The sequence below is a fragment of the Dipteris shenzhenensis genome, chromosome 2 (assembly GCF_047967505.1).
Source record: "Dipteris shenzhenensis isolate YYH24624 ecotype China chromosome 2, Dip_SZ_1.0, whole genome shotgun sequence".
In the NCBI taxonomy this organism is placed as follows: Eukaryota; Viridiplantae; Streptophyta; class Polypodiopsida; order Gleicheniales; family Dipteridaceae; genus Dipteris; species Dipteris shenzhenensis.
In genome coordinates, this window is record NC_141597.1 from 29,738,697 (window position 1) to 29,764,602 (window position 25,906).

Consider the following 25,906-nt stretch of genomic DNA (forward strand, 5'->3'; position numbering starts at 1 on the left):
GCCACATCTACCCTGATTTCTTGATGGTGGTGATGATGAGCAGGAGGAGGAGATAGTCGACTACCGACATGACATGACTATGTTGTATCTAGGATTTAGTACTGACATTCTGCATATTTTGCATTCGCATTGGTGTGGATGCTCGTTTAGTAGCTCCACCACCACAGCTCGTTTGTGCCAGGTTTTTCATAGTCTCATAGACCCATCGGTCTTCCGAAGACTTTAATAAACTTTCTTTCTTTCTTTCTCTCTCTCTCTCTCCTCCAGCTCCATACATCTAGGGCTTAGGGGGGAGAGGAGCTCTCCACCAAGATCCAGTTCTACCATATTCAATTCCTGAGGATCTCAGAGCACGGTCTTGTAATCAAACCTCAGTATCTTGAGGACAGGAGAGTTTCACATGCACTGAGGATCGCCATTGGTCAGTTACAAGTCTCGTCACATCAGTTGCAGATTGAGGCAGGGAGAGCTGCAGGCATACCCAGAGAGTAGAGGACTTGCACACTATGCCAGATGGGGGAGATCGAGACGGAGGAGCATTTTCTATGTGTCTGCCCAGTCTATTATGAGATCCGAGGACGATATCACTTCCTCTTTCAAGAGGGACATGGCTTTGGTCCACTCACACGGTTGATACATTTTCACGATCAAGTCTGTGTTGGGCTCTACCTGCTTGAGATGCGCCGATAGAGAGACACACTGATGCAACAGGCCAAAGAGCAGCATGGACTGATGCCACAGGTCACCATCGACAGATCACAAACTTTTGTTACAGACTTCTATGATCGGAGTCAGCTGCCAATGTAGCTGAGGGACTCGGGAGAGGAGCTTGATGAGATGAGAGCATCGTGGATCAATAGTAGGACTGTCCACCACGATGCGGTCAGACGAGTGACACACACTCCACGTGTGACATGGAGAGAGCCCAGAGTACGCACAATCGAGGTCCGGTCTATCTCATCCCTTCTCAGAGGCGACGGCCAGAGACGAGGCATCACCCTTGATGTAGCCCACCGGATCCAGAGATGGAGGAGACCACGCCCTCCCCCATGTCGCGAGACAACTCGACAAACACAGATACGAGAGCTTCTCACATCTCATTAGAGTGCCACCAGGTTACCTTGGATATATGGAACCTGAGCACGCACTAGGAGTGCTAGCCCTGAGCGCCTGACACGCTTCTGTTACTTTGCTAATCTAGTATTTTGCTCCCACCAAAGGTGGGGTCTATCTAGCTGTGCTCACTGGATCTCTACTGTGTCTCATCCCTACCTACCCCTAGCTGTAGTCACTGAAGAAAAAAATTAGTGATCATCCTTTGAATAGGCTATCATAGTCCCCCTTGTGCACTCGCAAGAGCTGATCTCTATGTCGCTGGGACTCAAGAAATAAGCTAGCCACACATCGTGCCAAAAATCTCTTAGTGGGTCACGAACGCTTCTGAATAGACAATGGTGCCATCCGCCCTCTGCTCGTCATGTCTCAACCTGTACTTATGCGAAGATACTGAAAACTGCCTAAGCAAGATCCTCAATGCATGCGGAAAATGGATCTCAGTGTAGCCCAGTGGTTCCATAAACCCCTTCTTTGAGATCCGTAAGTAGTGTTTATTGGCACGTTTAGGTTGTTCGATTCTCATGATGCATTTCTGCCTTGAGCTTGCTCTTTGAGTGCACGATAGTCAACGCACAAACAAAATGAACCATCTTTCTTCTGTACGAGAAGTACAGGGGACAAAATGGAGAGGCATTGGGCTGAATCAGCCCTTTGGACAACAAGTCCTGCACTTGGGCCATGATTTCTTCTCGCTAAGTTGCACTAACAATGTAGAGGGGCCTATTAGGTGGGTCACTGCCAGGAATAAGCTGTATGCAATTATCTTTAGGTCTCTCAGGAGGTAACTCCCCGGGTTTTGGAAAAAATGGTTTTGGCCATTCAATCTTCTATTTTTTTTTAATCTATTTCTGTTTTGTATATATACGTGGCAAAGCATCTGAAAAACAGTCTTTAAAGTTTACAAGAAACTGAAATTTATCTTTATGATCCTCATTCATTATAGCATGCATTTCAACATCTCTTTCTTTAATTTTATTGCTTTTCCAACTGAAACATTAGATGCAATGGGGAAGGTCTTCCCTCTATTCCTAGCAACAAAACGCTGCGTTTGACCCATATGTGCAACCTCAAGCACTCTTTCAAGAAGGGATAACTTCACTACCTTATGATGAAACCAAGGCATTCCCAAAACTACATCATGATGTTTTATCAACGGAGTAACAGTAGGCACAAGGTCCCCATGGAACATCTGGTTTACATCAAGGACCCTCCCAACTCTTCCGTCTTTATTTCTAAGCCTCAAGGCTATATCTTCTGAGATGAAATTGTATGTAGCCCTTGGATCAAACAATATGAGCACCTGCTAGTCTCTTATCTTGCCCCAAGAAAGCAGCAACTCTCCTTCCTCCAAATTTGTCACTCTACCCAAAACATCCGGAATTCCTCCCGCCATTGGTTTTTGTTGTCCTGGTGGCTTTCTTTGCTCTTTAGTACCCAAAGGTTTCTCAGCGCACTGGGCAGCCACATGCCGCTCTTTTCCACACCTCAAACATTTCCCCTCCTTGCTGAAATTAGCTATCTGCTAAGGAAAAAATTGAGGTTTACCTTTGAAGGCTTTCTATGATTGGTTCCCCCTTAGCTTCTGAGGCTGAAATTCCCTTGTCTGAGCCTTGCGAAACTCCTTTTTCTTGGACTGAACTGTGGCTGGCTTTTTTTTTTTTTCAAAGAAAGGAACCTTCTATTAATGCTTGAAAACTTTCATACAACACAGCAGCCCTGAAGGTGCTGAGTATGGAACAAAAACCGGAAAGACTGAAAGAAAGAACCGGCCTGTTCCAAAGAAATCCAGCTCACTACCTAGGGGATCTCTAGTCAGGGGCTAATAGCCAAGTTGGGGGACTATACAACCAGTGAATCCCTTGCAGGGTGAAGAGGTAGAAAAACCCTACAGGCCAAGCCTTGCAGAAACGAGAACGCCTCTCGATAGTCGCCCTGGAGCCTAGAATCCCACGCTCCCAGGTGGTCTGTAGTGTGTATATGATGTCCTGCCAGATGGCGACTAGGGTAGCCAAGGGTGGAACCGGGTACTCACCATAGTTTCCACGCGTTTCGGAAACGGGGGTGCGGAGCACGGCGGGAAACGGCGTTTCGGAGTTTCGGCCTAACGGGGAAACGGAGTTTCGGTTTTAGGGTTTAATACATACATATATAATTAATAAAAACATTACAAAAGCTTGAAAAATAGTAAATACATCTTTGCTCAAGTTCAATATAAATCTTTGATTTATCACATCAATCTATGAAAAAACAGAAAAACGGAAACGCTGTTTCCAGGGACGAAAACGTTTCCGAAACGTTTCGGCGTTTCGCCCAGGCCGAAACGGCGTTTCTGGAAACTATGGTACTCACCCATCACAAGACTGCAACGAGCCACCCAAATGTTCCATGCCGTGATGCAGGCTACCACCTCCCAAACGTTCCCCTCCCTAGGAGGAGGATGAGCTAGGCTGTCAGGAGGGACTGCCTCGTGGAGTGCTATCCTTTGGATGCTCTGACCCTATATTTGGTAGGCTGGAGAGATCTCATCAATCTGAAGCGCATGTCCTCTCTCTGTCAACTAGGCCACCATCCCCCAGGTGTAGTCTCTCTGAAGACACTGCATATGTGTCATGATCTTGAGGGCTCCCATCCAAATCCTCGTTGCGCTACGACAGCTCCAGAGAAAGTGCGGGATAGTCTCCAAGACACCATCGGAGCAACAATGGCACTGCCCCTCCACTCGCATCTACTCCAACCATGGTCCGATGGGCAAGCCTCCGTGGGCGGCCAACCAGAAGAAGTATGATATCTTCCTCGGCCGTAAACTGGACCACAACCGCCTCCAAAACCTGGAGCAAACATCCCAGGGCACTCTTTGGGTCACCCAATGCCTCTCCCTCAAGGGGGTACACCTCGACGAGTCCATCTGAAGCCTCTTGCCAATCCGTGTAGTGTAGGAAAAGAAGGGCACCTCGGGTAGGCCGCCCCTGGAGGGCCAAAACCACTCTCCCGGATCCCACTGGACCTCCCTCAGGGGTCTACCCTCCCACAGCCAAAGGCATCATCTAGGGGCGTCCTGCTCTAAGATACTGGGAGGGTCAATGTGCCACTCCTTCCCCAAACGTCCCACCACTCTGATCATCTACCAGTGAATCCCATCAAGACTCCCATCCATCTCCAGGTCACTCTCAGTGAGTGGCTGAAGTAGGCCTCCAGGTCCTACACGGAAGAAGCCGGGGTGTGCGCTGCCTCGCTGCATCAACATCTTCAAGGGAACACCAGTACGGGAAAAATGCCCCAACCATCTGCTGTCTCTCCATACGCGAAGTCCTTCCCACCAAGACTCAAGAATGGCTAAGTCAATCCCGCAAATCCAATGCCCTGCCCCTCGCAGATGCACTAGGGCGTCAAGCCTCGCCTCTGCCTCCATGGGTAATCTACTCCAACGGCCAAAGGACCATACTGGACCACTATCCCACTGTACCAAACCAATGTGAGTCCGTTGTCCAAGCATACGCCCCTCCTGATCTCAAATCTCTAGGTGCCACATAAGGGGTTGACGCTCAAACTCCTCTCTGCATCTAGGCAGAGCACAAATGAGACCCCCTGCCAGTCTCTACCAGACCCTGTGAAGGCTCCTCATCAAAGTAGAACCCTTCCCCATAAGGGGGGCCTCTGAGAAGATCCATCTGTGTGAAGGCTGCCATTGTCCCCCAATGCGTGGGGTGTTCCTTAGAAGCCCTCGCCGTAAGAGGAGCTTCAAAGGCTCTGCACCTGGGGTGAGGCCGCAAACCTCCAACTTGCCCAAGAGAGCTCTGCTCTGCATCTTCGGATCAATGATACCCAAGCCTCCCAGTGCCTGCGGCATGATCACCGTTTGCCAAGCTACTCGGGCTCTAGTGTTCCTCATGACGTCCGAACCTGCCCAAAGGAAGGTCCGAACCAACCGTCGGAGCTGCCCAATGCATCCTCTGTGAAAGCACTAGCAAGAGGCGATATACCAAGCCGTGGCAAGAAGGACCTGGTTTGCCACTAAGGCGCGACCTCCTAGAGAGAGTTTGCCGAGCTCCAATAGAGAAGCTTGCGCCGAACACTCTCAAGGACTGGGGCAATCTACTGCTCTGCTGTAATGTCGATACCAACCTGGCATCCAAGGTATCTCGCTGTCTGGCCCCGCGGTATCCATCTGAAGCCAACGTCACTCCCCCACTCATGGATCTCCTGTGTCTCCTCAGAGCCTCTGGAGAAACCTATGGATTTTGTCCAGCTGATCTGTGCACCTGAGGCATCGCAGTGGATAGCCAGGGCGCCCTTGACTCTCTCCAGACTCGTGGTGGTGCCCTCAACATACAAGGCCGTGTCATCTGCAAACTCCGAGTCAAGCAGCTCCTCCTCCTGTCTGATTAGGAGCCTCAACCCTATGAGACCCACCACCTATGATCTCAAGTAGTAGCCCAAAGCCTCCGCCATAAATAAGAAGAGGAAGGGAGCGAGTGGGCAATCCTGGCGGACCGAGCAAGAGAGAGGAAAGGCCTCACCCGCGTGCCCTCCGATAAGCATCTGACTAGAGCTCCCTGCATAGAGCACTGAAACTCCTCTGACCCATTTGTCTAAGCAACCCAATCTCCTCATAGTACCCTCCAGGAAGGACCACTCCACCCTGTCGTAGGCCTTCTCAAAATCCAAGAGAAGGACCGCCAGCGGCTGACTCCTCCCTGGACCAATCCACTGCCTCCCAGAACGTGAAGATGTTTTTCAGGAAGGAGATTCTAGACCTGACCACGGGTTTTTACAGCCAGCTCTTCAGACGAAGAGGATGACCTCAACTGGTCTTGTGCCCTGAGATGTAGTTTGGGATCATGTTCCGACAGTAGTTTTGCTGGATTTATGCAGCTGACTGGAGGAGCCTTTCATAGATGAGGAGATCTGGGAAGCTCTCAAGGCTCTCCTGAACCAAAAGTGTCCAGGTGAGGATGGCTTGACTCCGGCCTTCTTCCGAAACTTTTGGGAAATTATCTCCACCCCTTTCCGTTTAGCTTGCCAGGAGATATTTGACATTGGCTCCCTCCCTCAGTCCTTGAGCAGGGGGTCGATTTGTTTGAATTTGAAAGGAGGAGATAGGTTAGACATCCGGCAGTGGAGACCGATCACTTTGCTTGATACTGCATACAAGATCCTCGCCAAGGTCTTGAGCTTGTGGTTACGGTCCCATCTTACCGACATCATTCACGACACACAGATCGGATTCGTGCAGGAGCGCAGGTGCGGTTCAGTGTGCATGATGCCCTGTGAATCCAAGAGATGCTACAACTGGGTGCTTACCGATCGGGGCCCAGTGGTCTGAAAGAATTGCTTCGTCATCCTGTCCCGCTGCTGCACCCATCGGGCCCAGGAAGAGTGGTAGGAGAACTCAGCCCGCCGAATCTCCGTGTCCTGAAGCTCAAGGCAAGCCACTAAGAACCTGGGTCCTCCTTGAGCCGCTCGATGGAGGCGAGGTCTCTCCTCAAAGCCCACTCACGCTCCTGAAGGGTCCTCAGCCGCCTAAGGGCGTGAGCCTGCAACTCCTCACTGCTCCTCTGAATCGCATCGGCCACCCACGCAGCCCAGCCCTCGCACGGTGTCATCTTTGCCAGCTCCCAAATCCCTGCCATGACCTGTTGGACCTCCTCATCCTACAGGAGGTCCTCTGGAATGTGGACCCCCTTCTGGGGGAGACCTCGGCGGGGCTGATCCAAGTGAAGTACTACTGGAGAGTGGTTTGACATCGTGGTACCTGCCAGAATCTCGATAGAGCCGTCTCTATGTAGTGCCCAATCCCCAATATAGAAACGCTCTAGTCCCTCAAACAATCCATCGTGTCTCCTCTATCCAAAGGAGAAGAGGAGGCTGCCAGGTGTCCCGCTGAAATCTGGCTCTCTCCACGGGTCTCTGCCACTAATCATGAAAATGAACTGCTCCCAGGTGCTACACTCTGTTGCTTGCATCTCAGAGAAAGAGGTGCCACCCTGCTTGTCTTCCCCGAACTCCAGGTTGTTGAAGTCACCAACAATCTAGGAGTCTACATCCGGAAGACACTCTGACAGCCTCCTCCAAAAGGCCAGGCGGTGCTATCTGCATGCTGGAGCATACACATTCAGGATCCCAATCCTGGACTCTCCCGTCCGAACTCCCATCCAAGAATGAGCTTGCCCTGAACGTAGACCCCTAGAGCCAAAGTCTGTGAGACTCAGATGCAGACCCCTCCACTCCGTCCTACTGCAGGGGACAACTCCTCTGGACCTCTCCCTGGGAGAAGGTGGTGACGTCGTCTGATGTCTGAGGCTGAAAACATGTACTCCTGAATCAAAAGGATGTCCACTGCCCGCCCTACCACTACCCTCTACAACTCTTGCCGGAGTATCACGTACTGCGGCTGGCTACGAACACGATTGTGAAGCCCATGCATTTTGCAACTCACAATGGTCCAACTCATGAGGACGGGTGTCAAGAACAAGGCTCTCCTGTGAGTGGGTGCCTGTTCTAGAAAGACTGCCTTGTGTGACTTTGCCGGGGGTTTGGAGGGCGAATAGTCCGTGTCTATGCGGTGACGTACTAGGGTGGATACCGCCTCAATGCCGATCTTCCATGCCCACTTCATCATGAAGGAGACTTCCACCCGAACAGCTCCGCACACTTCTAGAGGAGCCAAAAGTATCCCTGCTCCACCTTTGCCTCCAGCGGCAATCTGATAACTCCTACCGCCAAACCACACACCGGCTCCTCGCGCGTGAAGCTTAGCTGAAAGTTCACCTCCGTGCCATGGGCGTGCCAAAGGTCCAGTTCTTGTGGCCCCATCCACTCGTCCATCATGCGTGAGATTTGATCTCCCATAACATAATCGAACACCTCTGCGGACCACTTCTCCAACCCTATGGAGGCAAACTGGAATCTCCGAACGGGGTGTGTCTGAGATCCCACTGCAATGATCAAACACCCCTTCCGAGGCTGTAGAACCATGAGCGTTACCTCCAATGGTAGAGGATATGAGTCCGAAATCTCCAAATAGTTCCACGGTCCTAACCTCCAGAAGTCCCGTGGTAAGGGACGCCCAAGCTAGAGGTTGGGAGCTGCTCATCGGGAAGACGAGCCCCGTCCCTCAGGATCCCTCCTTGAACAGACCGACTGCTGTGATGAGGAAGCACAAGGGGGCATCATCTTTCCCTTGCCTGTTTGCAGGGGTGTCGAGGCGGAAGAACTTGCTGCGGAGGTGGAGAGGGGGACGACGGGGGAGGGAGAGGGGATAAGGACGACCGCAGGCCCCCTGCTAATTAGGATCGCCGGGGCTCTCAATCCGCTCCTCCGCAACCACTGTCGGGCTAGCGTCCACGGCTTCCGCTATCGCCGCATCTGGAGCTCCTGGGGCTCGGTGCTGCTGCAAGGGTGAGCGCGGAGGTTGAACCTCTGAAACGGGAGGAACATATGGGGTGACCCCTGCCGCTGGGGGAGATGGCTCCTGCTGTTCCTCCTCCGAGGCCTCTCGGTCAACCCTGTCCCTCTCTATGCGTTTGGCTCTCTGCCTGCGGTACTTCCGAGCTTGTTTGCTTGGTTTCTTTTTCTTTTTAACCTGGGTCCAGTCCCCTTCTGAAGGGGTAACCCAAGGGGTCTGAGGCTCCTGCTGCTCCTGCCTGGCTATGGGTGCTGGACTCGGTCTTGCTAACTCTGCCTACTCTGCAGGGGTGGGGGGGGGAACACTCGGCCATGGCCACGAGGGCAATCTCTGGCTAGGTGACCCATCAATCTGCAACGAAGACACTGGCCTGGTAACCCAGAAATCTCCACTCGTTGACGAAGTGTACCCCCTTCGAGGGTCTCTAGAAGAATCAACTCTGGAAGGGACTCTGGGCTCTCAACCACCAGTCTGATCCTAGGGACCCTGTCATCTGCTACCACCGCTGCGACCGAGAATCTGGCGGGGACTCGAGCACTGTGCCAAATGCCCAACCAATGGAGGGGAGGATGGCTCTGTACTCCTTTGGGCGCCCTAGGAAGCAAAGCATAACCGGAAGCGGAGAACATGGTGTGTCGTGTCCATGTCCTCAAGTGTAAAGCCATGGTACCAAGGAAAGAGGTACACCAGATGCGGGCCAAGGAGGATGGGGCTCTACTCCACCAGTATCAAGGCTGTATCGGGGGGGCTCAGCTGGATGAGGAAAACGCCTCTCCCATAGATGGTGACCCCCTGAATGTGGTCGCCCTCTAGTGCCAAGCTCGCTTGGATCCACTCTCGCACCTATCGCCTTGTGTGTGTGAGGCCCACAATTCTCCCCACAATCGCCTTGTCCTGAAGGGACTGAACTGCTTGCTGAACCTATTTGTCGGCTGGAGAAAGAAGGACCGACTATGGGATTCGAGGGTGCTGCCATAGAGCCCCTCTGGCCAGAACAAAGGTCGCCACCAAGATCTTCTTTCTTCTGACAAACACGAATGCTCTTGCTGCTGCTGAAGAAAGGAGGGGAAAAGAGAGGTGGGGTGAGGGGGAATGGACAATGCAAGAGGGTGGAGGCAAAGAAGGGGGAAGAAAGGGAGAAGCGGAGGAGGGAGGATGGAGAAGCAATGGGGGGGGTTAGGGAGAGGGCGGAAGGGAGGTGGAGGGGGAAGGAAGCCCAGGGGGGGTCAGAAAGGAGGCGAGAGAGGGGCGAAAAAGGGGAGGCAGGGGTGAAGGTGTGAAGGTGTGAAGGTGTGAAGGGCGGTGAAAAGAAGGCGAGGGAGAAGGCGGCGGCGAGCGGGGAGGTGGAGCAAAAGGCGGAAGGGGATGCGCAGGCGGGGAGAGATGGCGAGGCGGGGAGGCGTCAGGAGGAGGCCGGAGAGGCAACGGGGCGGAGCGGCGGCCTAGGTGGAGGGGAGGCGAGGCGGAACGGCAACCGAGGCGGGGCCGGGGGTGAGGTGAAGAGGAGGCGGAGGGGAGGCTAGAGGCGGGGTGGCGATGGCGATGACGGGCAGCACGAGCAGCCAGGTAAGATTACTGCAGCCCCGAGACCTCCCACTTTGCTAGGATGAGACTGATGTGGCTGGCTTTTCCTTCTCTGCAGTTTCGGCAAAAGGAGAAGGCACTACGGTGGGATCTTGCATGTGTATTAAGCTTGCCACAATGGCTGCATGCATGTCTTGTATGCCCTTATGGTGTTGGGTATTATCCACAGCCTGTATCTTTCGAGTGAGCCCAGACTTGCACTGTCTTCTATGAGACCTTGAAGGGAGCAATTTGCAAGTATTCATCCTAAAACTTCTGATTATAGGCCTCCGAAAATTTGTACCTCATCACTCATCTTTGAGTTAGCTTGAGCTGCTGCTCCTCCCCGCTCCCTTGCTGCCCCCTCTCCCTCAGCCCCTCCCTCCCTCCCTCTCCCTCGCCCTCAGCCCCTCCCCCTCCCCCTTCCTCCGCCCCTCCCTCCCTCCTCTCCCTCTCACCCTGCCCCCTCCCCTCTCAGCCCGCTCCCCTTCCCTGCCTCTCAGCCCCCTCTCCCCCTTCTCCGCCCCCTCCTCTCCCCCGCTCCCTACCCCCACCTCTACCCCGCCCTCTACCCCACTCCCTACCCTGCACTCTACCCCACCCTCTACCCCGCCGCCTTCCCTCCGCCTCTACCCCGCCCTCTCCCCCGCTCCCTTCCCTCTCCCTACCTATACCCCGCTCCCTACCCCGCCCTCTACCCCGCTCTCCTCTACCCGCTCCCTACCCCCCTCCTCTACCCCCTCTCCTCTACCCCCCTCTCCTCTACCCCACTCCCTACTCCCCGCCTCTACCTCCCTCTCCTCTACCCCGCTCTCCTCTACCCCCCTTTCTTCTAACCCGCTCCCTAGCCCCCACCTCAGCCCTCTCCTCTCCCCCGCTCCCTACTCTCCGGCTTAGCCCTCTCTTCTACCCCCCTCTCCTCTCCCCCGCTCCCTATCCCCCCGCCTCAGCCCTATCGTCTACCCCCCTCCTCTTCCCTTCCCCTTCCTTGCTTCCTCTCTCCCCCCTCTTTCCTTCTCCCGCAGCGCTTTTTGGAGCAGACGGAGCCTCAAAAGTGTTTGAATCGGCCTCCTCACCTCGATTGCCGACGGATATTCCATCAGCCAATCCTATTCCACCTCCACCGGCCGCGAAAACTATTACATTTTCTGAAGACGAGTTGCAGCAGCTCAAGAAGGACGTAGAGATTGAATGCTCTCTGTTACAACCAGGCTCAGGCCTTTGTACTTGCTTTGCATGTTCTTGTGTATAAGCATACTAAAAAATGATGCCCAAGAACACAAGTGTCATCACCATTGAAACATTGCAACTTCTAGTATGCCCACATCTAAATGAGTATGTATAAGAGCAAATATTAGGAGATGATAGAAGGGCCACATCCAAAAGAATGTGGAGTTCAGTAGGGCAGTTTTCAACCCGATAACTATAACTCTACAAAGATAGTAGGGGCACATCCAGAAAAAGTAGAATTCAATAGGGCAGCTTTCAAACCAATAACTACAACTCCAAAAAGCTAAGGAAGTAATACACACACACAACTTTTTTTTTTTGGGGTGAAAACTTTGAAACCATCCCAAAACTGGGAAGCTGAAAAAGTACATAAAGAGAAAATCTCCGTGTAGGACAAATATACATCGTAGTCTATGTAGTCACTCACACACTTTTTTTTTGGGGGGTCACACACACACATGCAACACTTACCTTCATCTTGAATGCTCAAGATATCAGAACTTACATTTCGTGAAAGCCAAGAATTACCAAAAGGATACAGCACAACTGCCCAAAAACAAGAAACACAAAATTAAAAAATAGACTTTAACAATTTGGCCTAAATATCCATAAGCAATGCAGAAAGTGGCAACATTACATGAATAGACCACTCAGCATACCTGTTGATCGCTTTCCAAACCCTCCTTGGCCGCCTTTGCTGTGGACATAGGACATCAACTTGTTACCCGTATTTGAAGGGAAATTAGTTAAATCTCCACACAGATATCTCACATATTGCAGAACTTATTCTTGAAATGAGCTACATCAACCCAAATATGAGCAAGAATGGAACTGCATGTAAATGCACATATGTGCATGTATAATGTAGTAAAACTCCCCAGAGACATATATACCTTGATATTTCTAAACATTAACAAAATCGATCACATAACACATCCAAATAGACAACATGTGTTCGCATCTACCTCACCAAAGTGAGTTCATCCTCTAGTGAATGGGATTGGCAAACACAGAGTCCTGAGTATTTTGCATTTCTGAGGACCAACACGAATGCGCCATCCAAGAGATGCAGGCTGTTGCTCCAGGGTCATCTGTTTTTTACCTCGGGAGAAATAAGTTAAGTCTCTGTCTAAGATGCTCCTCGAAACCAAGTCCATGCACATGGGCTGAACCATATCTATTGTCCTTATTGTAGTCCAGCCTTTCCACATAGAAGGCTTGCAGGTCACACTCACAACCTCACCAATCCATGAGACATAACAGCCTGCCATGTGGTTGGATAGATAGGTCTATCGTCGTCATCCTCATTCATGCCTCCATGTTCTACTACCATATGATGCCCTATGGGTTGTTTCTTAGTGCGCCTCTTGGGTTGACATTGCTATATCAAGTCTTCCACAGCATACTACTAGGAGAATTGGTCTCATTCGGAACTGGCAGACAAAGGCACTCCTCTGAATCCATGTAAAATCCAAATCAGTTCCCCAATCCGGGATTTCCAGGAATTGTACTTGTGGTGGAGCTAGAAATTTGGTTGTGTTCATACAAATCTACTTTCTCTTTTCTCTCTCTCTCTCATCTATCAACTATTCTTGGTGCAAGACCACAGCATATTACCCGAATTGGTGCAGCCACTTCTAGATGGGCCGAAAAAGCTGTCATAAGGATTAACATAGGGGTCAAGCAAGGCTTCTCCCTCTCAAAACCTTTTTTGGCCTCTTTATCAATGAACTGGAAGGCTGGATGAGAATCCACAGCAGAGAGGGAGTCCATTAGAGGATATGCTCTACTAATGCTTATTTATGCAGATGATGTGGTCTTCTTTGCAAGGAGCAAGAAGAACATCCAAGCACATTTGGATGCACTGGGAAGCTTATGCAAACACTTAGCTGTGAAGGTCAATATGGCCAGGACCAAGGTGATGGTGATTGGGGCTCACAATTAACAAATTGATGTCACTTTTCAGGGGACCCCTTGGAAACAATGACCTCATATAAATATTTACGGCTGAAAATTTTTATTTTTTTTTACAATAAAGTGATATATTCCATTCAAAACGAGTCATAACAACAAGTGGGAGAGAAAGTACTCTATCCCTAGCCTCAACAATGTGGCAAAAAAGCCATGGTGGTGGTCTAAAATGCCACGACATCCCAAAAGGGGTCAAATGAAAAAATAATGAGCAGTCCCATGTCCTCATGAAGGATAAAAGTCTCCCACGAGCTGCCAAAGAGGTGCCTGTACACCGCTCCCACTAACTCCTGAGAGTGAAGATAATCTCCGCCCAAATGGAAGCAAGAATGTCAGCCTCCGTGCATAAATGACCCCCAAGGACAAAAGAACATCGCGAACACCATATCCGCCATAGGATAATGCTAGAAATCACCTCCCAGGCTGAACTTGCAGGTGAAGTAGGCCTGGAATCCTGAGCTGGTACTGGTACCAAAAGTAAGTCCTGCGGCTCCATGATGCTAACATCAGTGGGACCCCGTCTCTGGCGACACTGCATGAAGAAACCGTGGTCTCCTGGCTCTGACTCATAGAGGGCAAAGGCTCCAGATCCTCTCCCCCAAAGGGCAGCACCCCATGTCATCAGAAAGGACTCAGATGTAACATATGAGAACAACATGAAGATACATGTCCATACCACTCTAGAGCTGGGGCAGCTCCATAAACAATGCTTACTAGATTCCTCTGCAAGCTGACAACGCATACACAAGGAGGGTCTACCCATCTGCTGAAGCCAAGTACCCACAGGTATACCCCTATGAATAGTGAGCCAAAGAAAGTAGGAGACTTTCCTGGCTCTACTGATGCCCCAAAAGTGAGTCCAGTAGCTCTGCAAGAGCTCTGCAGTAAGTCCCTGTGCGTGCCAATGCTGTGAGGCAGATGGTAGGTGATGAGAGTCTCTCTGCTAAAGCCTGTAACCTGCCCTCGTCGAGTACTGGAAAAAAGGAAGAGGACGAGCGCCTGCCACCGGAGCAGGCCACGCCCACTCACCTGGGTCCCAGTCGCAAGAGGTCGACCCCGAAAAATCCAAAGTCTCCATCTAGGATCCTCTGCAATGGTCAACCTGGACGGATCTGTGGCCCATTCCTTACCCAGGCAGCCAATGACCCTGACTCTCTGCCAAAGGAGCTCCTGTCGATCCAGGGGCTGAGTGGGATACAATCTGTGAGAGGAATCCGTCTCAAAATAAGTAAACGGTGCCGGTCCTAAACGAACTCCAATGCATAGCCCAGACTCACTAAAACAACCTGACCAAGTAGAGATGGGATGAACATAGTCTGGATCTGTAAGCATATCCCTCCACCTCTAAGGAATAGCTCTCATGATCAGTAATCTGGTGGCAGCAATCTGTCCAAGTGGCCCGTGTCTATCTCTGATCACCTCCTCTGGCATCTCCACACTTCCCCTAAACCAATCTCCGACTGTCACAACCCCCTGAGCATGCCATCTGGCCAAAGGAGTCCTACCAGGGGAAGATCCCTGATACCGAACCAAGGGGTTATGATATAGTGGCTGTCGGGCAATTTCCTCTCTGGAGGAGGGAACTGCTCTGATGAGGTGTTGTGGAAAAAGTTTCCAAATCTGAATAAGCCTCTTCACTAGTGGTGAGGAAGGCTGAGAATGGTGGTCCGTCAGGAAGATCCAACTGAACCATCACCACCACTCCACAGGAAGTTCTGGAGCAATCTCCTCACCTGACGGATCGAGTCAGCATGAAAGCACCAACATGACGCGACGTACCACATAGTCGCTAGTAGAACCTGGTTGAGTACCAACGCTCTTCCGGCCAAAGAGAGTCTAGCCATACTCCAGTAGGCTAGCTGAAAGCCTAGATATTGGGGCAAACTGTTGCGTCGGAAACACCTCAATGCCAACCTGGAAGCCTAGATATCTCGTGGAGATGCCTCTAGGAATCCATACAAAGCCTCTGTCTCCTCCCCATGCTGGTGTATCCTGCTGAGCTCCAGTCCATATGCCTTTTGATTTGTTCCAATTTAAGTCCCCCTGAGGCTAGGCAGAACTTGTCAATTGTATCCGCAGCAGTAGCAAGACTATATGCATCTCCTCTGACTGTCAATGCCGTATCATCAGCAAACTCAATGTCCAGAAGCTCCTGCTCCCGCCGAATAGGTAGATGAAGGCCCAAAGTGCCATGACTGGTAGCCTGCATAAAGTATCCCATAGCCTCCGCTACGAAAAGGAAAAGGTAAGGTGCAAGCGGGCATCCCTGTCGTACCGATCTGGATAGCTAAAAAGCCGGTCCTCTGCCTCCACAGACCACCATCCTGCTAGAAGAGTGAGAGTAAAGTGAGGAGACCCATAAAATCCATCTATCACTGAAACCTAGCCACCTCATAGTGCCCTCCAAGAAACCCCAGTCCACCCTGTCATAGGCCTTCTCAAAATCGAGAAGGAGAGCTGCAATCTCCTGCTGATTCTCCTTCGCCCAGTGAGTGGCCTCCCAAAAAGTGAAGATATTGTCCAAGATACTCCTATCTTGGACAAATCCTGTCTGAGTAGCTCTGATGATATCTGGCAGCATAGGCTTTAAACGAAGGGCCAAGGTCTTTGCTAGGATCTTATAGGCTGTCCCAACTTCGTAGGACTGTCTTGTCTCCTCCTTTCGGGATGAGACAAATCATACCTGTGCATAAAGCCTCGCACAAAGATCCTGTATCCAGAGACTCTGAAAAGGCAGAAAGTAGATGAGGCCCAATCGTATCCCAGAGAGCTCTAAAAAGAAGAGGCGACAGACCATCCTCCCCCGGGCATTGTCTCTGGGCAGCTCATGTAACGCATCTGTGATCTCCATGAGTGATAGCAGGCTATATAAAACATGACTCATCCTGTCTGAGACCATCTGGGGGACATGACTCCAAATCTCCTCTCTAGCTCTGATCATCTCCTCGGTGACTGGATCGGCGTTGTAAAGAGTGGAATAGAAATCAGAAGTGATCTCAACAAGACGATGAGGATCCGTTTGAAGATACCCGGCCTCATCCACAAGTCTGCGAAGGCTGTCCGAAGAGTATCTCTGACCCACTGCCCTAAAGAACTCTCTAGAGCATCTATCCCCCTTCTGGATCCAGAAGGTCTGCTGGGAGTAAAACCTGAACTGGACCCTCCTGCCCTGAATCTCCTCTAGTCTCTCCTGAGCCTCTGAAAGCTGCCCTCTGATGAAAAGAGAATGAGGAACGCTCTGAATCAATCTCTGAAGTCTGGATACCTCCACTCTAGCGTTCCGATCTCTGATTCTAAGCTTTTCCTTCTCCTCTTTTGCCCTCAACTGGCAGGCCATGCTGACTCTAGCCAAAGCCCCTTCTACCCACATCAACCAGCCCTGATCCTCAGGAGTGTCCTCTGTCAACCAAGCCTCTCTCAACTGTTCCACGAACTCTATGTCCTGAAAAACAAAGTCCGGAACTCTCACAAAGCCTGTGCTCTCCAATCGAGAGGTAGGGAGAATCTGTAATAGGACTGGAGCATGGTCAGATAAAACATAACCCGGGCGGATCCCAATCTGTCCTCCTATGGCCTGGCCCCAATGGCCAATATAAAACCAGCTAAGCCTAGCCAAAGAGAGGGAGCCATGGCAAACCCCAAACCAAGAGAACTGAAGACTATCAGCCAAGTGACGAAAGTCATCCAATCGAGCTGCATCATGAAGTCCAGCATGCAAAACAAAACTATCCCACTCCACTCTCTCCCTATCAGAAAGTCCACTCTCTGTCTTGCCCGACTTGTCTTCAGAGAATTCAACCATGTTGAAATCTCCTCCGACAATCCAGGTGTCTGCCTGAGGAAGGGACTCTCCAAGCTGTCTCCAAAATGCACCTCTGTGGGCTGGATTCGTGGAAGCGTACACATTGAGAACACCAACTGCTGTGCTCTCAATCTAAAGAATAACATAGCAAGCCCTGCTCTCCACTAGTGTACCCTCTTGGGTGATCTCTGGGGCCCACCTGGCTGAAACTGAAATGCAGACTCCACCCCTCGTACCATCCGCTGGGCTCCAATAAGTCTGGCTCTGTCCTCTGAGTAAGGATCTGCATCTGTCAATCCTGTCCTGGGAGAGCTTATGCTCTTGGATAAGTACAATGTCTGGAGGGGACCCTGAGGAAATACAGGACCATCATGATTGGACATGTTATGTCCAAGATCTATGCATCAGTGTTAGATGGCGAGGTCAGTGCTCGCGCAGAGGTACAGGGGCTCAGGGCATCCAAACAGGCCGGTTTCAGGACGGATCACTCGACTTACGATCACATTTTTACACTTAGAGGGATCATTCAGGAGGCCAGACACAAGAGACAGAGAGTATATTGTTGCTTTGTGGATTTCCGCAAGGCATTCCACACCGTTCCCCGTGCCCGACTCGTCAGACACCTGCAGGAGTTAGACTACGACTCGGAGGTTATCTGGGCAGTAGTAGCTCTCCATGAGCGGGTGACGGGTCAGGTTAGGATTGACACCAGCTGGACCTCAGAGATCACGAGCACTATCGGAGTCAAACAAGGATGTCCCTTGTCACCGACTCTATTTGGCCTCTACATCGACGAGCTCGAGACCACCATCAGGACACTCGGAGGTGCAAGCTACTCTCTTGCGGAGGCTGTCATCCAGATTCTCCTATACGCAGACGATGTAGTACTACTATCCTCTTCTGCTACTGGTCTTCAGCGACACCTGGATGGACTTCAGGTCTTGTGTGATACACATGACTTGAAGGTCAACCTTGGGAAAACCAAGGTGATGATCTTCAACACTTCCAGACCCGCTATGCACCGAGAGCAGCTCCTCTTCGCCGGCGACCCTATTGAGATAGTTGACTCTTACACATACTTGGGCGTTGTCTTCTCAGGCCCGATCTTCACCATGCGCCCGGCCATGCAGGCCAGGATCAGCCGGGGCTACGCCGCTCTTGCCAGGCTGGAGCAACAGTGCTATCACTCCCACTTCCAGGACCCGCGGACCAAGTCTCTCCTTTTTTATTCTTTGGTCCGCCCAGCAGGCATGTACGGTAGCCCGTGGTGGGGAGCCGACCTTTCAGACACAGAGTGGGCTCGAGTCGAGCGCCTACAGATACTGATGTTTGCTCGGATGATCCGCAGCAAACCATCGGTACCACACCAGATCATTCTAGCAGAGTTCGGCGCCTCACTCCTACTGCTCGATGCGGCTTTCCAGGCTATCACTTATCTACACAAAGTCAGGGATTTCAGCTCCTCCTCCGACGGTCGCCTCCGCCTACCTTGGCTAGCCCTATCCTCCTCTATGGCCTTATCCGTTGATGGGGACCAGCGATGCTGATATAGTCGTCTTTCCAGTTGGTTCATCCGACTGGGCCTCGACTTAGACCAGTTGCCTCCTTTTCAGTACAGCCTCGACGCTCCACCATCTCCCCTCTCCCCCACTGACCAGGAGGTCAACCGGCTCATTCGAGCGGATCTGCTCCAGCTCCATAGCTGGCGGACATGGTTTCTTCACCCCGAGCTTCCTGTGAAGATCGACTTCTACCGCCGACGCTGCCTCCAGATCTCACACGAGGGCTTCATCACACCTCCGGGTTACACACAGCTTCATCTACCACATGCGCTCCGGATCTCCCTCGGTCAGTTTAGGGTTTCGTCACACCAATTACGGATCGAGAGCAGACGCGCAGAGGGTATCCCACGAGAGGCCCTCCTTTGCTCACTTTCTGACTTGTAGGAGATCGAGTCGGAGGAGCACTTTGCTTTCAGATGTCCTATCTATTATGTCATTCAAGGCCGGTACCACTGCCTCTTCCGCGACGGATTCGGCCCCCTCCCACACATGCTGCAGTTCCCGGATCAGCGATGCCTAGCCGCTTTCTTACATGAGATGACTCGCCACCGAGATACCTCTCTCCGAGCACGGCGACACGCGCAACACACACAGTGTGAGGACACCCAGCGGCCCATCACTGATTTCTTCCAGTCACAGGATACCGCTCCTCAGTCTAGCCGACGACGCGGACGTGAGCGAGAGCCAGAGCCACGACAACTGCGCCAGCGGACAGACTCACACATCCGGGTCCATGACATCTCGTCCCTGCTCTCTGCCCGCCCCACCGGGGTCACCGTTGCCCTAATCCACAGGGCCACCCGCTGCCCCCGACGACCAAGCTCGACTAGGCCGCGTGACGTTAGAGGCCAATCATCTATCGCAGGGTTTTTCCGGCCTCCCATTTGACGGCCCCTCTATGATTGGTCTCTGACGATCACCACCTGCACATATATATTGTATCTCCCCCCTCTGCCCCATTTTTGGTGCCCCCCCCCTTCTTTTTTGTATCATCTGGAGGTAGACACATATTTTTTGTATCAGGACTAGACACACCGTCCTTCATAACCTCTTTTTTGTATAAACGGTTGGCTGGCCCGTTTTGAGACCGCCACCGTTATGCTCATTGTATCAGTTATCTTTAGTCTCATAGACCTTCATGGTCTCCCGAAGACTTTAACAAACTTTCTTTCTAAGCAACTGCAATCTAGGAACTCCGGATCTACGACCATCTGCATCTGAAAAAAATCTACGGCCGTTCAGTCCTCTCACATTCCAAGAAATGATGGACAGCCTAGACATCGGCGGATGGAAGTGATGGGATGCCAATGGCAGCGGCACAAATGACTCTCTCTGACGGCACTACCCAAAGTCGATCTCTGATCAAGCTCCAAATCTGCCCCAACTCATGTAAAATGGCTCCATCCAATGGAATAATACTCTGTCGCGAACTGAGGAGCTGAAAGTCAAACCAACCAGCATTCCTGGGCAAATCAAAGTCTCCCCGAACCTCAAAGAACAAAAACAGAATGGCCCTGCCACCGAAGCCAGGTCGAAGAGTCCTAGGGCAAGAATGAATCTGCGAGCCGACAATACGGTGAACCGATGAGAACTGAGTCATGCTCAAAAGCTGTCTATCAATCTCGCTGTCAAGTAACTCAACTGACCAGCTTTCGCTCCCCCGAGAACGAAAGCTGCCTGCGGAGAAACGAAGAATGTGCCCCTCTCTGGATAGAGTAACAGATCCCAAGTATTCCTCTACCTCCTCTAACCGTCGACAAAATACAATACCGGGAAAAGTTCCAATCTAGTGAGGAAGTCTGTGGAGACCCCTCGAGCCAAAAAGGACCAAAACTCAACGGGCAGATCTCTGTCAACCATCCTGGGGTCAGGTCTAGGAGTCAGAAGAGCTGAAAAAGGCTGAGCCGTCCTAACTCTACACCTGGAATAGGTGAGAGGGAGAGGAAGAATCTGCGACGAGGTGCCTATACGCAAGGGTGACTGAAAATCTCGCTCAATCTCATCTGCTAGGATCTCCCAACCCTCACGCATGTCTGGGTAGTACTGAGCGAAATCTGTGACCGCACTCGCAAAAGATCTGGATAAGCCAAGAGTGAAAAGTTGCGAGGACGAGGCTGTACTGGGAGGGGTGTTCGAGAGGACACTCCGCATAGCAACAAAAGAAGGTACTGTGCGACAGGGAAGAGAGAGAGGTCTCGAGGGAACCTCATACAGGCGCATGAAATCCTGGGACAGGCTCTGGCTCTGACTTGTGTCATGAAATACCTCTCTCTCACTGGACTGCTGTGAAGAGGCATCCATGACCGTGTCCGCAGCCTGAGCAGCCTCCAGCTGGATAACTGTCTCAGAAACCAATATATGAACCTCCGGGGTAGAAGTGTCAAGAGTCATCAAATCCTGAGCTACTGTCTCCTGCACAGTGTGAGGCCCTGCCTGCAGATGGTCCTCTGCATCTCCCCTTTCCAGGGTCTCCTGCACGTGTGTCTCAACTCCCTGAGCTACCATCTCCTGCACAGTGTCAAGACCTGCCTGCGGATGGTCCTCCGTATCTCCCCTTTCCGGGGTCTCCTGCACGTGTGTCTCAACTCCTTGAGCTACCATCTCCTGCACAGTGTCAAGACTTGCCTGCGGATGGTCCTTTGTATCTCCCCTTTCCGGGGTCTCCTGCACAAGTGTCTGAACTCTCTGCCAACTGTGAGCTCGTACCTGGGGCTGCTCGTACTGCTGACTCTCCCTCTGTCTCCGTCTCCTCCGAGCTCTCCGTGCTGGAGGCATCTCCAAGTCCTCTGAGTTCAGTGGAGGCTCCCCCAAAAAAGTTTCCTCTCGCTCAACTGAATGAGTCGAAGAAGGCTCAGAGACCCTTGGAGGCTACTCGTACTGCTGACTCTCCCTCTGTCTGAAATCTGTTCCGCTGGAGGCACCTCCAAATCCTCTAAGTTCACTGGAGGCTCCCCCAAAGGAATCTCCTCTTGCTCTGTTGAATGAGTCGGAGCAGGCTCAGAGACCCCTGGAGGCTGAGCTGTAGGTTTTGGGTCACTCGGAGGATGAGATGTATCCAGAGTCTCTGATCGATGCCGACAACTGGGGCAATCCCTAATAAAGTGACCTCTCTTCCGACAGAAAAGACACTGATCAGGAAGACCCTCGTACAAAACCCTCTGCTGCATCTGGACCCCATCTCCAATGGAGTACGAAATCAAAGTAGGCAAAGGTCGAGGAGGGGGGAAATCTGAAATGAGTCTGACCCTCGTAACACCTATGCCAGTAAGTGACTGAGCATACGAAAGTCTAGCACCTGAAGAGATGATTGTACCTGCCACACTAGCCATATGCTCCACAGCTCTGCGACAAGAGCTGACCTCATCAGGAAGTCCAGGGAAAAGGATCCAAAAGGAGACATGTCGCGGTCCAGGAGAAGTAGAACTGAAGTGCTTCCGCCAAGGCCACAAATGGATGACTCTGCTCTGAAACTGAATCAGTGAGCTCATAAGTACTCTTTGAGCCTGCTCTGCACACTGAAGGCCAAAAGAAAAGTACCCTCTGCCAAGCAATCGGAAAACCGTAACTGAGACACCCAAAGAAGCCATGCTGGTGTACACCCAGTCACGTAACTGTTGGCCTCTACCGGGTAGAAAGCCAATGATGTGTGTCGAACGAAAACCCTCCTCTACAACCTCAATCATCTGCACAATATCGGGAGGAAAAGAAACTGTGACTTCAATCTCCTCAGGTCCGGCGACGGGAGTGGCATTAGTGTCCTCCATTGTCTCAGCTTACGCTGTCCTAAAGGGAGGAGCTACCTCTGCTGAAAATACCCACCAAGAACTCGCAACCAACCACAAGTAAAAACCCAAAGAAACCTGTAAAAAGAATGCTTCGATCTTCAGCCTGCGTGAGATGCAAACATGTCGCTCAGTGCTGAAGCAAACAGCTCCGCCAATGCGTGGAAACAGCCCAAGATCTCAGCTCCCCGGAACACAAGTCGAACAGTCCCAGAGAGGGCCCTGAAACTGCCTAACCTGAAGCAAGGGAGAGCGGGCAATCAGCAAGGGAGAGGGCCTGAAAGGTGGCCTGGCACGGCCAGGACAGCAGGCTGAAGAAGCAGGCTGAAGATGGAGCGCGACCGAGGCAGCAGGGGCGCAGGGCCAAGAGGTCTACGCAGCCAAGGCCTGTGCGCTGCCAAGGGGCCTGCGCGGCCTGTGCAGCTAGAGAGCGAGAGGCTGCCAGGGGGCCTGCGCGGCCTGCCAAGGGGCCTGCGCTGCCAGGGGGCCTGCGCGACCTGTGGCCTGTGCGCTGCCAAGGGGCCTGCGCGGCCTGGCAGCTAGAGAGCGAGAGGCTGCAAGGGGGCCTGCGTGGCCAAACTGATTGGGAGCGGGGCTGCCAGGGAGCCTGCGCGGCCAGGCAGGTAGGGAGCGGGGCTGCCTGGGGGGTCTGCGCGACCAGTCTGCTAGGGAGAGGGGCTGCCAAGGGGGGGCCTGAGCGGCCAGGCGCTAGGGGACAAGGGCTGGGCGAAGGCAATGGCGGGCAGCACGCTGAAATTTGCAGACAATTACAAATGGAATGCATGCATGGAGAAAAGAATTCTATGAGGTTTGAAAGCTTTGTACAACCTCCAAAATAACTACAGGAAGGCGCACCTATGGAATTGGGACATGAGAAAGTTTCTATACACAATGCTTGTGCAAAAGGTGATACTTTATGGAAGTCCAGCAAAGACACCCAAGCTCTCTAGGACCTGGAAAAGAATAGAAAGTTTACATAAACGTTTTCTAATAGGGGAGCTAGGGTTTAAGGCACAGACAACCTACCCAATCTTACTGGTAAGACAGGTATGATGTCTCTCGAAGGGGAAGCATCGTGCCAATTCAAGGCCTATCTCAACAAGGTGGAGAAGATGGACGCCCGTAGGATACTGCACAAGGTAATGGAAGCTGCACAAATAACAGGATGGCACAAAGAGGGGATGAAATGGCTGGAATTATGGGGCATGCGGGATGCTGATGCTAATACACCAGAAGATGCATGCGAAATCAGGAAATTAGTGATGCATACCTCAGGGGAGACATCTCAATGTTTAAAAGGCATCTAATCTACAAAATGAGAACCAGCTCACGTGATCTAGAGTGGAGAGGGGCAGGTGGACAAGACCCAAGGTCCCAAGACAGGAGAATCTGCAAATTTGCCACATCAGAGAGGTAGAAAATGAGCAGCATGTACTCCTAAGGTGTCAAGGCTATGCACACATCAGAGAAAGCTATTGAGACAGCAGAAGCAGCTTGAAAAATCTGCTAGAGAAGCCAGCCCAAAAACTAGGAAGCTACATAAAAGATGTCTTTGAACACTGCAACAAGCTACTCAGGCAAGCACAAGCTAGCTCGACAAATACTTGAAAAAGCTAGCTCGACAGCAGAAGCAGCTTGAAAAATCTGCTAGAGAAGCCAGCCAAAAACTAGGAAGCTACATAAAAGAAGTCTTGGAACGTTGCAACAAGATACTCGGCAAGCACAAGCTAGCTCGACAACTACTCACTACATAGCAAGTCTGTAATATGTTCTTTCATTAGATGTAAAAGATCATTGTTTGTTAATAGTGATCACCAATCTCATAGATCCTCTTGTGATTGTTACGCAGAGCCAGCGACGCGACAGCTCAGACAAAGGGTGGATGCACAAATTACAATTGGGGATATTCCTTCCTTGTTCAGAGTTGGAGCTCCACCAATAGGAGTTACAGAAGCCCTTGTCAGACCCAAAGCTACAACCAAGAGACGACACAGAACCACGTCCGTGGGCAACCGCCAGCACTCTATCTCTGACTTTATGCCCTCACTACTCGTCCCCCTTAATGCTTTGATGATGAGGATGTTAGTGTTGTGTAGACGATCGTCATTCTAACATGACTATGTAGCACTCAACATTTATCATTTTGCATTCTGCATTGGAGTGGATGCTCGTTTAGTAGCTCCACCCAGTTTGTATCAGGATTTTTCACAGTCTCATAGACCCATCAGTCTTTAGGGCAGGGAGCCTAAGCCCGATTTGAGCTTCACAGTCTCATAGACCCATCAGTCTTTAGGGCAGGGAGCCTTAACCCGATTTGAGCGGTAGTGCTTCCTCCAAGATCCCCCAACGAAAGGGTGGCTGTTTGACACGCTTGTCAGATCTACTACCATGTATGCGGCACCCTTCTGGGATGGTGACCTTTCAGATCCTGAATAATGACATTTTGAGAGACTCCAGGTAACATTGGGCCCCAAGATGATCAGGAATAAGCCATCAGCCTTGCATCAGATTATTCAGGCAGAGTTCGCTAATGACGCCGCTCCAGATTGATGCTATCTTCCAAAAAGTCACCTACCTCCACAAAGTCTGGGCCGAAATTACTATCTCCCTCCCTTTCAGTACAGCCTGCATGCCCCTGATCATACAATCCCTCGAGAGGAGATCAACAATGTTGGAAATATCATAACCAAAGAGTGTGGTGATGTGATGTGTTGGTGTGTAGTACTAGGAGTTCTAGTATTAGTTCATGTGTGTGTCATGTGTGAGTGCTACATGTCATTATGGGACTTATCCCATATGCACTTAGTGCTAGTGTGTGAGTGAGTAGCATATATAAGGCTTGTACTTCACTTGTCTTGTCATCTTGATGAATGAATGAAAGCCTTCAGTAAGGGCTGTAACTTTTCATAGAAAAATTGGATTGCAATGATGTAAAATCAAAATTTGTAGTACTTAAGGTCCTATACAACTTTGCTGAAGACTGAGTATCACTTCTTCACCCCCTAGCCTATCTCTCTCTCCCTCACACCATGTTTCTAACATGGTATTAGAGCAGGTCCACCCTGCCATAGCGCCCTGCCATGTCACCCCTAACCCTAGTTTTTATCAGCCTCTTCCGTCGTGCAGCCGCCTCAACTCTGCTCATTTCCACCTCAGTTTAGCCTCATTTCTGTATCTTTTCAGCTGCCTTCTACCACATAAAAGACTGATGTGCAGAAGATATAACAGCAAGTAGAACCTCAAAAAGACATCAGTATATTTGTCCACAGAATTGGGAAACAGTAGCTCATGGTAGAGCACAAACTACAGCGGGTGCTTGACAAAATACTGCCAAGGATGCTGTTTCAAGATTGAGGGAGTTGAAGACTGATGCTGTTTAGTGTATGCTCCTGCGAGCCTCTGGTAAAGACGATTTCTGTTGGACACATAAACTAAGGAAAGAGTCTCCTTCATATAGGGCAGTCCAACAGCCTAC

General features: G+C 51.2%; 1 protein-coding gene across 1 annotated transcript in view; it reads right to left on the bottom strand.

Moving 5' to 3' along the window:
• The window catches only part of ATLIG4 (DNA ligase IV), a 205,995-nt gene that overhangs the window by 114,623 nt on the left and 65,466 nt on the right, over nt 1-25,906 (bottom strand). Inside the window, exons 9-10 of the mRNA XM_087387540.1 lie at nt 11,974-12,011; nt 11,854-11,860 (exon numbers count right to left, since the gene is read on the bottom strand). Of these exons, the coding sequence (XP_087243666.1) occupies nt 11,854-11,860; nt 11,974-12,011 (45 nt within the window). The remainder of the gene's footprint in view (nt 1-11,853; nt 11,861-11,973; nt 12,012-25,906) is intronic.